This window comes from Anticarsia gemmatalis, chromosome 30 (genome assembly GCF_050436995.1).
Source record: "Anticarsia gemmatalis isolate Benzon Research Colony breed Stoneville strain chromosome 30, ilAntGemm2 primary, whole genome shotgun sequence".
NCBI classification, from domain to species: domain Eukaryota; kingdom Metazoa; phylum Arthropoda; class Insecta; order Lepidoptera; family Erebidae; genus Anticarsia; species Anticarsia gemmatalis.
In genome coordinates this window covers 3,293,887-3,311,477 of record NC_134774.1, presented here as the reverse complement: position 1 = coordinate 3,311,477, position 17,591 = coordinate 3,293,887, and the positions used below count along the sequence as shown (strand labels likewise).

At 37.1% G+C, this 17,591-nt stretch overlaps 1 protein-coding gene across 1 annotated transcript; it reads right to left on the bottom strand.

The window, feature by feature from the left end:
- Positions 1-381: 381 nt before the first annotated feature.
- LOC142985423 (venom protease-like) lies at positions 382-16,580 on the bottom strand. Its single transcript, XM_076133583.1, has 10 exons — positions 16,453-16,580; positions 10,543-10,642; positions 9,057-9,144; positions 8,213-8,326; positions 7,880-7,932; positions 6,597-6,757; positions 5,757-5,960; positions 2,728-2,917; positions 1,767-1,930; positions 382-563 (listed from the first exon to the last, which is right to left on the bottom strand). The coding sequence occupies exons 2-10, from the start codon at positions 10,607-10,609 to the stop codon at positions 390-392; spliced, it is 1,215 nt and encodes a 404-aa protein (XP_075989698.1). The 5' UTR covers positions 10,610-10,642; positions 16,453-16,580; the 3' UTR covers positions 382-389.
- Positions 16,581-17,591: the final 1,011 nt, after the last annotated feature.

Genomic DNA, 17,591 nt, shown 5'->3' with positions numbered 1-17,591 from the left:
CGACACTCTGGTGTACACTCCCGGCAGACCGCTCTGCGCGCACTGCTTGCCCACCGACGTAATACCTACTATTTGAGATCATGATAGACGAAGAATTAAATGGAAACATATAAGAAAAATTACTTACAGGCTAGATTTTAAGAGAATTTATCCATTCCTTAACACTGTCTTACAAAATTCAGTTGCTTTTTAGGTATATTTTACAATATCTTAGGTGTAGAAGCAAAAATGGGGTGTCATTTTTATAAATACTTTTTTGGAAAATATAAGTACCTTTTAGTTACAAAACACAACCTTTATGTAAAATAAACAAGCATAATACTTAATTGATCTAAATAAAACGTCTTATTTTATCGTAAAAACGTATATTATCGAAAAATACATTAGTTCTATTCCCCGGGCCACACTTGTCCCTCGATCCAGTCCAAGTAAGCGGACACTCTGGTGTACACTCCCGGCAGACCGCTCTGCGCGCACTGCTTGCCCACCGACGTGATGCCCGCTATGTGGAAGATGCACTGGTTGTCCAGGGACGCCACTTGCAATGGAGACCCGGAGTCACCCTGGGGACAAAGATGATGTGAATATTTTGAATATTAAGTGTGTACTCTTAACCAAGCGGTCACTCATCTATAAAGCGTCCGCGTTATAGTTACTTAACCATACTTAAACCGAAAAAAATATCTCTAAAATATTTTGAAAGTTAATAATCTTTACTGTGTATTTAAGACAGCCAAATTTAAAGACGTAACCGACATAAAAATGCACAATAGTTATTTAAAACTCAATTTTTTTTTAAGTTGTTTTCGCCACAATTCGTCGATTAAGAATCATCACTGGACTCAATCAAGTTAAAGCCAGATTTCTCTACTACTTTTACACTCCTAATCTAAATATCTGTAACTACATGTAGGATACAACAATTGCCTGACAGAACAGTTACTTTGCTCTTACACCGACTTCAAAGTATGAAAGAATTTCTCAAGTCATCTGTATTTTTGCATACAATTGTCAGAATTCCATCTGATAAGCTATCTTATAGTTACTATCTATATATACTAGCTGACCCGGCAAACGTTGTTTTGCCATATAAATAAAAAAAAATAGTGTCACTTAGGGGTTTAAAAAATAGATGTTGGCCGATTCTCAGACCTACTCAATATGCTCACAAAATTTCATGAGTATCGGTCAAGCCGTTTCGGAGGAGTATGGTAACGAAAACTGTGACGAGAATTTTATATATTAGATATCCATACTTAATATTATAAATGCGAAAGTAACTCTGTCTGTCTGTCTGTCTGTCTGTCTGTCTGTCTGTCTGCTACTCAATCACGTCTAAACTACTGAACCAATTTGCATGAAATTTGGTATGGAGATATTTTGATATCCGAGAAAGGACATAGGCTACTTTTTACCCCGGGAAAATGACGCATTTCCCGGGAAAATTCAGAAAATTCAACGAAGTCGCGAAAAATCAACATTATAATGACATTGAATCAACAAAATTCCGTTGCCATGGCAACTGTTTTAATGGCGGATATGCCTTAGTGCGACTTCGTTATACTAAGAGATAGGTATAAATAATTTTGAGAATATTTTTCATGAAAAAAAAAGCATATTTTATATCATCACGCTACGACCAATAGGAGCAGAGTAGGTAACAGTAAAAAGTGTTACAAAAACATGGAAAATTCTGACCCATTCTTTCTTATGTGACGCAAGCGAAGTTGCGCGGGTCAGCTAGTACTCTATATAAAGAGCATCACCTGGCAAGTATCGACGCCGCCCCGCAGCTCGCCTGCGCACATCTGCGTCTCCACGACTCCGTGGAACTTCCTGCTGTGCTCGTTCTCCAACAACTTGTCGCACTCGCGGTTGTTGAAGATCGACAGAGAGACCTTCTTTAACTCGTTCGATGTTTCACGTGTACCTGCAATTTTACATACATACAAATATTAATTATATCACATCAAAAACGTAATGAGAGCCAAAGTTGGTTGATGATTTGACAACAGACCAAATATCAAAATGGGTAACAAGTCCTAAAATTAATTGTGAAGAGCTGTAACGGATTGTTTAGGATATATTGCTGCCTACGGTCTGACTTGGCTAGTTCTCGTTTATGAATTACATTATAATGAAATTGTTTTGTAATCTTTGACTTTAAATGTTATATGCAAAAATTGGTTCTGAGTTTGCTACCAAACGCTAGCCAAGTTAGACCTCGGCTGCAAAATATAGTTTTAAAATAAGCGAACGTATGTTTTTTTATTTTATTCATGTTTTTTCACATTAATACAAGCACATACCAATTTTGAATGAAATGTACAGTAAAATAATAAATGTGTAAAATTATAAAAAAGTGGGCTCTAGAGAATTACATAGGCATTTCACTGAGTACACACACTATGCCGACGTATATACGAATAATTAAAAATCCGTCCTCCGTGGCGTAGTGGTTTAGGTCGCCACGCCGAAACCACTGCAACGGGAGGTCGTGGGTTCGATTCCCGCACGGGACAATTATTTGTGCGATCCACAAATAATTGTTTCGGGTCTGGTTGTGCTTTGTGTCCGTTGTTTGTATGTTTGTAAAAGTCCCCGCGACACAAGAGCAATTCTTAGTGCGGGAGTTGTCTTTTTAAAAATAAAAAAATAAATAAATAAAAAATTACGACATGGGGATCAGAAAACAACTTCCTTAACCTTACACAACCGGGTACTCACGTGTATCAGTGACTCCCCACCCCGTAGCTATGACCTTCTCATACCCGGGGAAGTCCCGCTTGTTCCACAGACACGCGGCTCTGATACCGTTACGGAAAGACACGTCGGTCGCCAGTTCTAGCAGCGCGATGTCGTTGTACACCTTCGGGGGACGGTACTCTGGGTGACGGATTATGTTGCGGATTGGCACCTGGGTGAATAAATAAATAAAAATAATAAATTTAACATGAAACTATATGAAACTCAGCAGTGGGACACAGAAACAGGCTAAATAAAAAAAATAAAAATAATAATTTAACCCATTAATGGCCCACTGCTGGGCAAGGGTCTCCTCCCGTAATGAGGGAGGGGTTAGGCTTTGAGTCCAACACGCTGGCCAAGTGCGGGTTGGGGACTTTGCATACCCTCAATAAATGTATTAAACAAATTTTTAGGCATGCAAGGTTTCCTCACGATGTTTTCCTTCACCGTTGGAGCGTGTGATAATTATTTCTGAAACACACATAACTTCGAAAAGTCATTGGTGTGTTGCCTTCGGTTCGAACCAGCGACCACTTGCGTGGGAGGTGTCAATTTATACCACTCGGCTATCACTGCTCACTAAATATTCTATTGAAAATGTAATTGACAAATAATTGTCACAAAAAACAGACGTCAAAACTTACATTTTCTATAGTACGTAGGAAAACAGAATTCAAAGCCTGTCATTGGTTTATATCTGTCAAATAACTGTCACGAAAAATCGACTTCAAAGCACAACGTGTTATAGTTGTAGTTCTTTGAAAAACCGACTTAGAATTAAAATGTCACTTTATTAATACCACGAGACAAATACCTTCAATCTAAACAAAGCTTTAAAATACTCCCAAAAATGACCCAGAAAATAAAATAGATGACAGGTCAGACACACTTGTTAAGAGTTGTCACCAGCTTAAGTTAATAAGGTATTTATTAACCAATTACATACAATTTCAGGGTTGGCACCAATTTACACGACTAGAGTCGTTAACAGCATACTTCTCTAGGATTGTCACCAACTTAAATTACTAGAGTTGTCACCAACTTACATTACTAGGGTTGTCACCAAATTTCATTACTAGGGCTGTCGACAACTTCAATCACTAGGGTTGTCACCAACTTAAATTACTAGGGTTGTCACCGACTTTAATCACTAGGATCATCACTCACATCTATAGGGTTGGCACCGTCTCTAACGCTGTTATCAATGTTCTGGTCTCCGAGGCGCACGACGACGGGCTCGGCGCCCCTCGTGGTGGAGTCCCGCGCGTCGCTGGTGCAGTGCCCCGCCGTGAGCACGTAGCGCGGCGATATCACGCTGCCGCCGCACTTGAACTTGTGCCAGCCCTACACCTTGTTACCGACTCATACTTACATATCCAGGGGTGTCACCAATGTACTTTTTCAAGGTTGTCACCAGCATACTACTCCTCTAGGATTGTCACCAACTTACGTTACTAGGGCTGTCACCAACTTAAATTACTAGGGTTGTCACCAACTTAGATTACTAGGGTTGTCACCAACTTACATTACTAGGGCTGTCACCAACTTTAGCTACTAGGGCTGTCACCAACTTCAATCACTAGGGTTGTCACCAACTTAAATTACTAGGGTTGTCACCAACTTCAATCACTAGGGCTGTCACCAACTTAAGTTACTAGGGTTGTCACCAACTTAGGTCACTAGAGTCATCACTCACATCTATAGGGTTGGCGCCGTCTCTAACGCTGTTATCAATGTTCTGGTCTCCGAGGCGCACGACGACGGGCTCGGCGCCCCTCGTGGTGGAGTCCCGCGCGTCGCTGGTGCAGTGCCCCGCCGTGAGCACGTAGCGCGGAGATATCACGCTGCCGCCGCACTTGAACTTGTGCCAGCCCTACACCTCGCTACCGACTCATACTTACATATCCAGGGGTGTCACCAATGAACTTTTTCAGGGTTGTCACCAGCATACTACTCCCCAAGGGTTGTCACCAACACTTAATACTAGGGCTGTCACCAACTTAAATTACTAGGGTTGTCACCAACTTAAATTACTAGGGTTGTCACCAACTTAAGTTACTAGGGTTGTCACCAACTTAAGTTACTAGGGCTGTCACCAACTTAAATTACTAGGGTTGTCACCAACTTAAGTTACTAGGGTTACCACTCACATCAATAGGATTAGCGCCGTCTCTAACGCTGTTATCAATGTTCTGGTCTCCGAGGCGCACGACGACGGGCTCGGCGCCCCTCGTGGTGGAGTCCCGCGCGTCGCTGGTGCAGTGCCCCGCCGTGAGCACGTAGCGCGGCGATATCACGCTGCCGCCGCACTTGAACTTGTGCCAGCCCTACACCTCGTTACCGACTCATACTTACATATCCAGGGGTGTCACCAGCATACTACTCCTCTAGGGTTGTCACCAACTTACATTACTAGGGCTGTCACCAACTTAAGTTACTAGGGCTGTCACCAACTTACATTATTAGGGCTGTCGCCAACTTAAATTACTAGGGTTGTCACCAACTTCAATCACTAGGGCTGTCACCAACTTAAATTACTAGGGTTGTCACCAACTTAAGTTACTAGGGTTACCACTCACATCAATAGGATTAGCGCCGTCTCTAACGCTGTTATCAATGTTCTGGTCTCCGAGGCGCACGACGACGGGCTCGGCGCCCCTCGTGGTGGAGTCCCGCGCGTCGCTGGTGCAGTGCCCCGCCGTGAGCACGTAGCGCGGCGATATCACGCTGCCGCCGCACTTGAACTTGTGCCAGCCCTACACCTCGCTACCGACCCATACTTACATATCCAGGGGTGTCACCAGCATACTACTCCTCTAGGGTTGTCACCAACTTACATTACTAGGGCTGTCACCAACTTAAGTTACTAGGGCTGTCACCAACTTACATTATTAGGGCTGTCGCCAACTTAAATTACTAGGGTTGTCACCAACTTCAATCACTAGGGCTGTCACCAACTTAAATTACTAGGGTTGTCACCAACTTAAGTTACTAGGGTTACCACTCACATCAATAGGATTAGCGCCGTCTCTAACGCTGTTATCAATGTTCTGGTCTCCGAGGCGCACGACGACGGGCTCGGCGCCCCTGGTGGTGGAGTCCCGCGCGTCGCTGGTGCAGTGCCCCGCCGTGAGCACGTAGCGCGGAGATATCACGCTGCCGCCGCACTTGAACTTGTAGCCGCCCAGGAAGTCCGCCCAGCCTATTGCTGCCTGAATATGAAATAATATTATAAAGCTGAAGAGTTTGTTTGTTTGTTTGATTGTTTGATTGTTTGATTGTTTGTTTGATTGTTTGATTGTTTGATTGTTTGATTGTTTGTTTGTTTGAACGCGCTAATCTCAGGAACTACTGGTCCGATTTGAAAAATTCTTTCAGTGTTAGATAGTCCATTTATCGAGGAAGGCTATAGGCTATATGTCATCACGCTACGACCAATAGGAGCAGAGTACTGGTAAAAAATGTTACAAAAACGGGGAAAATTTTGACCCATTCTCTCTTATGTGACGCAAGCGAAGTTGCGCGGGTCAGCTAGTATGAAATAAATTTGAACTAACTTTCATGTAACGTTTTTTAACTCTCGCGACTACATAGTTCACATAATATTATAATGCGCGATTGAAAATTTAAAGGTTGGATACCTTATTTGATCACCCATCAAATATGGTAACCTAACCTTTTTTCAATCGCGTATAAGACCCGTTGTAGTAACGTGTAGACCCGTAAGTAAATAATACACTGAAAATCCAAAAAAAACTTAAGCAAATTTTACAAAACCTTTGCCTTTAAAAACCTTTCAGATAAAAAAACAATCTAAAATATTAAAACACACAAAAGCAAATAATCACCATATGTGGAAATTCCCCAGTCTGGGCATTCTCTCCGCCGATGATAAGTTCGACTCCCGTGTAGTCACACTTAGCCGCCGATATGGACAGCGTCTCCGGCTCCGGGATGAGCGGGATGTAGTCTACCTTCTCTATCACTCCTCGGCTGTACTCCTCACACTCTAGGAAGAGAGCGAGATAGATAGACTTTACTTCTATACTAATATTATAAAGCTGAAGAGTTTGTTTGTTTGTTTGAACGCGCTAATCTCAGGAACAGTGTTGGGCAAAATTTAGTTTGATTGATGATTGATGATTAAGATTAAATTATTTATTCATGACTAATGAATAATGACTAAAAAAATTCAATCATGAGTCGTGATTGATGATTAATTAGTGTTAGTGTTAGTTATTCAATCATGACTAAAATTTTAATGACTAAAAATAATAGTTAAATAAAACTAAGCTTTTCAAGTCTATGTTCCATGAATGTTGATTTGTTAATCACAGGTTTTTAATTAAAGCTAGTTTTACAACAGAATCAGTTTATTTTTTTTTAATTTACACAGGTACACATTTGCAAAAATAAGTCGGGCTAATTTAGATTAAAATAATTTAAATTGCTTTTAAAAACTACGCGTTTTGAAAATCAAATTTTATAAATAATGGAATTATCTTCTTTCAGTCAACTTAAGGTGGTGATCAGTTATAGTTTTATAGATGTGTTCAATTAAACTAAAATTAAGTCACCTGACTTATTTTTTTTAGTTTAATCGTCATACAAAAATACAATGAATTAGTCATCAGTCATTTAATCATTAAATGATTGATGACTAATTTATTCAATCATGATTATGATTATTATTTTTACTCATGATTAATTCAATCATGACTAAATAATTCATGACTAAATTAGTCATGAATAATCAATTGATTGAAAAAATTAGTTGATTGACCCAACACTGCTCAGGAACTACTGGTCAGATTTGAAAAATTCAGTGTTAGATAGTATTTATCGAGGAAGGTAAAAGGCTATATATCATCACGCTACGACCAATAGGAACAGAGTAGCAATAAAAAATGTTACAAAAACGGAGAAAATTTTTCTTCCTCAATAAATGAACTATCTAACACTGAAAGAATTTTTCAAATCTGACCAGTAGTTTCTGATATTAGCGCGTTCAAACAAACAAACAAACTCTTCGGTTTTATAATATTAGTAAGATTTATTACTTTTTAAAGGAAAATTAAGTTTTTGTAAGGGATTTTTTAAATGTTTTTTACAAACAATGTAAATTACTTACTCCTTTCGCTGACTCTTCTTCCGTCCTTATTAGCAGTGCTCCAAACGGGACGACTGGAAACAACATATTTTATTAAGGAGATTTTTCTATCGTTCAAATATAATTTTCGAAAGACAATATTTCTGATTGCTTGCTTCTATGGCGTGGTTGGTAAGATAAGATAAGATAAGATTATGTACGGCTTTAAGACTATTCTAAAGATTATCTTAAATTTTCCTACACTTCTACAAAATATGTTAATACTTTTTTAGGCTAGATCAAAAAAAAATTAACAAAAAACATCTAAAACGTGTTGAGCAGTTTTGTAGTTAGATACTATCACAATGAACTTACTCCGTGTTCTTCGTGTTGAAAGGGTTGGTCAGTATATTGGAGCCGTCGCGACAACACACGAGCGAACCGCCGAATGTGTTGTGAGAACAAAATGTGGGACGGATACCGCTCTTTCTGTAGAGAAAAAAAAAATATTAGCTTAGCCTTTGTTCCAAACTATGTCGGAGTCGGCTTCCAGTCTCACCGGATGCAGCTGGATACCAGTGTTTTACATGCAGCGACTGTCTATCTGACCTCCACAACCCAGTTACTTGGGTAATAACACGATACGATACAACCAGTCTTACCGAGGGGGTAAGACTGGTTGTCAGACTTTCAAGCTTCTGACTACTGTTAACGACTGTCGAAGATCTTCGAAAATAGCAGCCAGGATCCACAATTTAACGTGCCTTCCGAAACACGGAGGAACTCGATATGTATAAGATGGTCACCCATCCACAGAACAACCTCGGCAAGCGTAGCTTAACCTCAGAGATCGATCAGTGCGGCTGTTGCACACTAAGCCACGAGCTCCTCTTAAATAATTTGTTTTAGCGTCAATATAAGAAATTTTTCAAGTAGCGACTTATTATGTCTTAGGGAAGGTTCATATCTGACGGAAGATGCGTCGGGCGTAATAATTTGTATGATCTTTGCACGCATCATCGGTTGAGTGTGAACGGTCGAGTGTTTTTCTATACATTTGTCTGTTGTGGTGTTACGCGAAAATAAGCGACGTATGTTCCGTCAAATATGAACCTTCCCTTAGATCTGAAAATACAGCTAATTGTGTCCAAAAAAGGAGTGAAATTAAATAAATATAAAATGTCTTTATAGTTGACTGTAAAAAGAAAGGTAAACTTACTGAAAATCATCTCTGGCTGACTTGCACTGCTCCAATGGGACGCAAGTCCCCGCTGTGTTAGCATACCCTTCCACACACGGCTCTCCCTCTGAAAACATAACATATTATACACTTTTAAGATACAGTGATAGCCTGGTAAAACTTTAGCTTCCCACACAAGTGATCGAGGGTTCAAACACCAACGAATGGAATCTTTTGCCCAACCCACGTGCTAATCAATCTATATATCTACTCAAAGATGACTGACATAGTGATCTATCAACGCACAGCCCAAACCACAGGACGGATAACTAGTATTACTACACGATTACACACTAGGTACTAGGTACTACAATTTGACATTTGTTCAAACCAATCGAATTTGATTTTCAGCTCGATATTGTCGGAAGTAAGCCTGCAAGACGAAATACCTACACGCGAGCGGAGCCGCACAAGTCAGCTAGTGCATACTATATCTGTCTGTCTATTACTCAATCACTCCTAAACTACTGAACTAATTTGTATGAAATTTGGTATGGAGATATTTTGATACCCGAGAAAGGACATAGGCTATTTTTTATCCCGGGAAAATGACGCATAATGGAAAAATTAAGGTGGCGGATAAAGTCGCGGGTAACAGCTAGTTATAGTATAATTAAATTAACCTTGCAATAAAAAGAGGAGCTTCTTTACCATAATTAATAGTCCATATCAACAAACTATTATGTACAAAAAACCCGTTATATCATGATTACGTAACGTTATATTAAATACATTATATTTTCCTCATTCACTTACCTCTAACGGTACGGCTCATGAATTATTAATTACACAAAGTCTCATCTCTGATTTCCGTTTAATGCAATTTAGGTTTTTATTTGGGAATTCGTATTGATAGCCTCGGCTCTGAGTTTCGGAATTTTGGAAATATAAGGTCACAAAATTTTTTTGACAATTCCCGCATTAAGAATTACTCTTGTGTCGCGGGGAATTTTACAAACATACAAACAACGGACACAAAGTACAACTAGGCCCGAAACAATGATTTGTGGAACGCACAAATAATTGTCCCGTGTGGGAATCGAACCCACGACATCCACAGACCTAAACCACTGTGCCACGTCTACATATCAATTAATGTCTGTTTTTCTACGCTCAGTAGTTTCGGCTGTGCGTTGTCCATCAGTAAGTCAGTAACGGAAGAGTTTTATCCATACTAATATTATAAATGCGAAAGTAACTCTGTCTGTCTGTCTGTCTGCTACTCAATCACGCCTAAACTACTGAACCAATTTGCATGAAATTTGGTATGGAGATATTTTGATACCCGAGAAAGTACATAGGCTATATATCATCACGCTACGACCAAAAGGAGCAGAGTACCAGTAATTAATGTTACAAAAACGGGGAAAAAATTCACCCATTCTCTCTTATTGGACGCAAGCGAAGTTGCGCGGGTCAGCTAGTATAATATATATTGATTAAATATTTAAATCATATGACTCACCTTGCTGCCCTCTAGCGGCGGCGAAGAACACCACACACAAACAAACAAACAACATACTATGTGTCATTATTATCCTCTTACTGTATCATCCTTTGTAAATCTGCAACAAAATAAATAAATATCATTTGATAGCTCAGGGAAGACTTTTTGGCCCGACCCAGGATTCGAACCCGAGACCTCACGCACGGCAGCCGCATATACTACCGGCCGTACCCATACTCATCACACAAATACTTGTCTTGGGTGAGATATGAACCCGACACACGCAGTGCTACGGTTATTGATGCAAGGTGACATTTTAACCACTGCGCCATGCAGTTAAATGTACAATCTTCAAAAGTGTTAATTAAATTATGAGTTTGTAATTTTTTTGGGTTTATCTACCAAATAAATATTTGCTAATTAAAAAAGGATGGAAGCGTGTTTGTGTGACTTTAGGGTTAAGGTCATGAGGTCAAGTGTAAGGTCAAATTATCAAGGTCATTTTTTATTTTTGATTAATTGTTGTCTTATCCTACTAATATTGTTTTTTTTTTGTTTCTTTTTTAAGCAACTCCCGCACTAAGAATTGCTCTTGTATCGCGAGGACTTTGACAACAAACAACGAACACAAAGTAGAACCAGACCCGAACAACTATTTGTGGATCGCACAAATAATTGTTCCGTGTAGTAATCGAAGCCACGACCTCCCGACGCAATAGTAGAGCCGTAACTTAACCAAAAACTTTTACACTTAAATGTATAAAGAGTAATGTTATTAAACGTGTGTTATTTTTCTAACCAGCGGCCCGCCCCGGCTTCAGTCGCGATAAACAGGTATTTTACAAAAAAACCATTACAAGTTTTTAACCGACTTCAAAAAAAGGAAGAGGTTCTCAATTCGACTGTAAGTTTTTTTTTTCACATAACACTTTCTCTTGAATCACTATTAAAACTGCATTAAAATCCGTTGAGTAGTTTTAAAGATCTAAGCATACAAACATATGTATGCACATACATAGAGACCGACGCAAAAAGCGACTTTGCTTTATACTATGTAGTGAAGATTTCAACTCTTTTCTTTTACTTTTAAGCATGAGTTCTTTGTTGCTTAAAATATTGCAATAAATTAAGTAATTAGGTTATAATAGATATGCACCATTAAATAATGTTGCAACTTTCCCATTAGTGTTAACAATGTTGGGTAATATTTTAAATGACATAAGTATAGATATCCTTGTAGTTTGTGTTGTTGGAAAACCCACAATTAGCCAACAATGCCAGTTTAATATCATATCTTCACTAAACGATGGGTAAAGGAAAAATTCTTCATATTTTTAATTAAAGCATTATAAAACGATTACTATCTAATATATAAAATTCTCGCGTCACAGTTTTCGTTGCCATACTCCTCCGAAACGGCTTGACCAATTCTCATGAAATTTTGTGAGCGTATTGACTAGGTCTGAGAATCGGCCAACATCTATTTTCATACACCTAAGTGACACATTTTTTTTTACATGGCAAAGCAACGTTTGCCGGGTCAGCTAGTTGTACTACATAAATAGGGGTCGCACGCGATTTCGTCTGCGTAGAAAGCCTTCCCGTGTAAATCCCGATCCTTCGCGAACTCTGAGATAAAAAGCCTATGTGTTATTCTGGGTTTTCAGCTACTTACATACCAAATTTCAATGTAATCGGTTAAGTAGTATTTGCGTGAAAGAGTAACAAACACCCACAACTACTCACAAACTTTCGCATTTATAATATTAGTAGGATATCACTTGTTATAACGGTGGAGGAAAACATCGTGATGCAATGCATGCCTGAGAACTCTTTAGAACAATTCTTGAAGGAATGCTAAGTCCCCAACCCGCACTTGTCCAGCGTGGTGGACTCAAGGCCTCAATTTAAGAGGAGATCCTTGCCCAGCAGTGGCAACAACTAACAATTAACTAACTAACATTGAAAAGTATCTAAAACATAGATACTGATTCGTAATGAACGTCGTAATATTATGCCCTTGACAGTCATTCACTTAGCATGACATCATTTTATAAACACCTTAAAACAAGACGCAATATAAATAAACACTTTAATTTAACTAAAACCCTACCAAAATTTTAACGAGACGATACAAAATTTAACCTATACTAATATTATAAAGCTGAAGAGTTTGTTTGTTTGTTTGTTTGTTTGTTTGTTTGAACGCGCTAATCTCAGGAACTACTGGTACGATTTATAAAATTCTTTCAGTGTTAGATAGCCCATTTATCGAGGAAGGCTTTAGGCTTCACAAATACATAACTTAATAACTAGTCAGTACATTTATGTGCAACAAAGGGCTACAGCTCAGTATACGCTGTGCTAAGCACAGCACTGATTTTCAGCTGCCCCTAACAAAACCTTTAATATAGCACACGACAAAAAAGAAAACAACACAGTACTATAAGAAAAAAAAAACAAATTAATTAAAAATTATTAGAAACTAACAGTGTTAGTGTGACACTTAGAGATAAGTAATTAGAAATAAAAAGTATTTCACGAAATTTGATACACAGGTAATTTACAGCAATAGGCTCGCCTCCCCTTATATTATGTCACTACAGTTATAAAATAACAAAACGCGATTTATCCATGTTCCATTTAAAACTACAATTTGACATTTGTTCGAACCAATTGAAATTGATTTTCGACTCGATACTATCGGGAGTAAACCTGCTGTCTTATAAAACTTCGTAAAAATAACTGCGCGTAATATATTATGTCGTTATATATTATACTAGTTGACCCAGCAAACGTTGTAGTGCCATGTAAATTAAAAAATATATATTGTCACACATGAAAAATAAATGTTGGCCGATTCTCAGACCTACTCAATATGCTCACAAAATTTCATGAGAATCGGTCAAGCCGTTTCCGAGGAGTATGGCAACGAAAAGTATGACGCGAGAATTTTATATTCTATACTTTTTTTTTGTGAATCTAAAACTTTCTCAGATCCCCTTGAACACACACAAAAAAAATATCAAAATCGGTCAGTCGTTTAAGAGAAGTTCAGTGACATACACACTTACAGAAGAATTATATATATAAAGATAAGCCAATGTTCGCGTGTGAATACATTTTATTGTGACCGGTATTACGTGCTCTCCGATGCATAGAGGTCCTTAACCCGAGGTTCCAGACTCCGTGCATACAAATAAAAATACTAAATTACGCCTTGCGCTCATGGCTCGGGGTAGGTATAGCTAGAAAATGCAAAAGTAGACCTAGGAAATAACGCCTTGAGTTTGTCAGGAAATTGTAAAAAAAAACCTACTTCGGCTAAGTTTTTTTTGCACCTTATAGATTAATTGGGACTATTGATATTTCATTTGTGTTGCCAATATTCACGCCAAATTTGAAAAATGAAATCAAATACTATTACTGACACTTACGATAGTCAATGATACAGAGAGTGAATTTACCGCCAGTTCGGAAGGGCCAATGAGAAGAGCTGCCAACAAACTCCTGGCCACTCTTTTCACTCACCAATTACTTTTACTATTTTCAATTAGAAAAAGTAATATAGTTAAGATTCGTTTCTAGTTTCGTATTCGACTCTTATTCATAAAAATATACGAAGTTATGAAAGGCTTATAAAGTGTTTTGTTTCTTCCACTCCTTAGCGAAATGAAAAAGAGAAAACATATTATAGTAGTTTTTAACTAAAATAGGTTTATAGTGTGTTTATGAATAAGAGGGTAAATATCAATGTGTCGTATTTGAAAAGTATTTTAAAAAAAATTAGCGCCACTTTTATACTGTCTGTACCCGACCAAAAAAATAATCAAAACTTTTCTAAAACCTTAATAAATATTGGTAACTTTTTAAAAAACAAATTTAAATTGATAAATAATGTTATTGCAAAAATCTTGATATATTTCTATGACCTTTAACTGAAACGTTACGTCACAATTTCCGGTTCTATGCATATACGAGTTCAAGACATATTGTATTTATTCAAAAACAAGTTTTTTGAAATGCGTCTGATCAAAATTATAATGTGAGAACTACGTTTGCCTTTAGGAACTGTTTTTACAACATTATCGGCTTGTAGTATATTTTCATCTCAAGGCCAAAACCCTCCCTCATTACGGGAGGAGACCCTTGCCCAGCAGTGGGACAGAAATGGGTTAAATTTATTTATTATAGTGCTAGCTGACCCGCGCAACTTCGCTTGCGTCTAATAAGAGAGAATGGGTGAAATTTTTCCCCGTTTTTGTAACATTATTTACTGGTACTCTGCTCCTTTTGGTCGTAGCGTGATGATATATAAACCTATGTCCTTTCTCGGGTAACAAAATATCTCCATACCAAATTTCATGCAAATTGGTTTAGTAGTTTAGGCTTGATTGAGTAGCAGACAGACAGACAGAGCTACTTTCGCATTTATAATATTAGTATGGATATCTTCATATCCTGCAACGCCTTCCAGAATGAATAAAAAGATGAAACAAGTTATGTAAAAGCACAATTTAAAGGACTTACCCCCGGTTTCTGAGTATATTTAGCGTTTTTTTGTATGAGTTTTAATGCTATTGAATAGATAAACTGCCGCTAAATGTACGTTTGAAACTGGTGGTTAATACAGTAAAAAATATATACCACAAATATCATTTTTATCTCTCTCTTTTTATTTTACCAAAAAATCACTCGAGCAAAAGTTAGCTTCTAAAACAATATTTGAAACTTTCGTATCTCTTGATAGATACTTATTTTATACGGGAAATACCGTGCTTTGCTTACCTTGACTTAATTTAGAAAGCTAGGTTGAAAGATTCATCTGAATGGGTAAAACACATTGTCACGGCTGCCATTTTTTTACTAGCTTCTAGCTTCTACCCGAAACGTTGTCTGCGTGAAACGATTTCCCAGGGTAAAAAGTATCCTAACTGTTAGTCCAGGTTATAAGCTACCATTGTACAAAATTCTTTCAAATCCGTTCAGCATTTTTTTCGTGTAAAAGTAATAATAAATATTATGTCCATCCATGTTAAGAAACTTTCGTTTATATGATATTAGTATAAGGATGTATTTAACAAAGGGTATACATAATTTGTGAAAATTTCAGCGTCCTAGCTATTACGGTTTATGAGATACAGTCTGGAGACATACGGACCGACAGACAGTGGAGGCTTAATAATAGGATACCGTTTTTAACCTTTTAAGAACCCTAAAAAAAGTTATATATGTAACTATTACTTCAAGGGGACGCTGTATTATATATCCTTGATAATCCTCGAAGGCTCAAGACCAAGGGGTTGCCAGATGGTCGGGATTTCCGGGATTGTCCTGGAATTTAGCGCGTTGTCCCGTGTCCCGTAATTTGACTTTGCTGTCCCGAAACTAGGACTAGTGAGACTGGAAGCCGACTCTAACATAGTTTGGAAGAAAGGCTAAGCTGATATATACCTTTTTTGACTAGAGGCTCAGATGTATTCCTTGCCCAGCAGTAGAATAGCAATGAGTTAATAATTTTAATGTGCCTATTACCTAGGTATCTCACGTAGGTAAAATGAATCCATTTTGACCTCTTTGTTTTTTCAACTAACAATTCAAGTTTACTACGACAAGATAATAACAAAACATGTATCATAGCTATATTTAATCTAAAATATCAATAACTTCATCTATTAGCATAATTTAATAACCAAATACGAAAAAATAAACAATAATTTATTATTATCGTGTAGCATCGCCATTTGCCAATAAAGTTCAACTTTTAAAATATCGAAACTATTTTAAAACAAAGTTTTCTTTACTTAAACATAAAAAACTACATTTTACAATTAAAAAATCACGTTTTTGTAAACAAATGCAAAATATAACCTCAAAATATTTGTTCTTTGTTACAAATTTATAAATATTGTTTACGATTTTACGTACCTGATGTTGAAAACAATTTGCAAGTCGATTTATAGTTTGAACACACACTGCCTCGACGGCAGCCGCGATTATACTAAAGCAGAAACAGGTTTGTCATCGCCTCAAGCATTTAAAGAAAAAAAAACCTCACGACCGGTACTCATTGTCATACGCCAAGAATTTAAAAACAAAAAAAATACTGTTTTAATTTGATTTTAGACATTTATTTAATTTTAATAGGGATTTTTTAAGGTTTTTCTCAGTAATTTATGTTAGGGTCGCATTTTAAACGGTTTTGATTTATATGAATCATGCTGGGTTTCAAATTGCCTAAATATTTTTTAAGAAAAAATTTGATGGTGTCAATTAAAGGCATGAGATCCGCAATTAAGTTATTATATTTTATTTTTACTTTAGTTTACCTAAAAAATCTACAACATAGCAATTAAATACTGGTTTAAAAGGAAAAAATACATCTAAGTCAATATTATGACTCATTCATATTGTTTTAACACAACAACTTTGTTTTTAAAATGTCATTTACGCCAACTTTAAAAAAAGTTGACCGCGTTTGACTTTTTAAATTACTTTTTTTTATGTTCTGGGTATGGAATAAAAGTCGTTTAACAACTTAAAATATTCAAAATTACGATATTTTTAAGTATCTGAACAAAATCTGATTGTATTAGTTGAAATTAAAGGTATTTTCGATGGAATATTATGTATCTATTCTTCGGAATATAGGTTTTCAGAAAGGTGTGTAGCGACTTTTGAAGCTGACAATAGGTGCTTACATAATATCTTTAACACCAAATATATTTTTTTAAATAAATACACTAATATTAATGTGCACCATTTGAAACACATTTTTTCGTCAATAACTCATATTAAGTTAGATTATGACTACCAGTCAAAATAGCTAGGTACTCTTTTTGACAACAACACATTTAATTTGATTTAATATAGGTCACTAATATCGTATTTTCGTTGGGATCGAATTAATATTAACGAAAAATAATTACACAGTGATTTTGGATGATCCTTTTACGAGTATAAGTTTAATAATTTTTCGTTAATCCTATCATTTTCAAAATGGCGATTATCGTTTTGACAGATAATGGAAACCATTTCTAAAGTAATGAAAACGAGAGTGTTACATC

What these genes read in the sequence shown, in the direction of transcription:
- LOC142985423 (XM_076133583.1), bottom strand. Translation starts at nt 10,609, where the DNA reads ATGACACATAGTATGTTGTTTGTTTGTTTGTGTGTGGTGTTCTTCGCC. An exon ending in AAGAAGAGTCAGCGAAAGGA is followed by an intron (nt 6,758 to 7,879) that starts GTAAGTAATTTA and finishes CTCTCTTCCTAG; the next exon opens with AGTGTGAGGAGTACAGCCGA. An exon ending in GCGGCGTCGATACTTGCCAG is followed by an intron (nt 564 to 1,766) that starts GTGATGCTCTTT and finishes CTTTGTCCCCAG; the next exon opens with GGTGACTCCGGGTCTCCATT.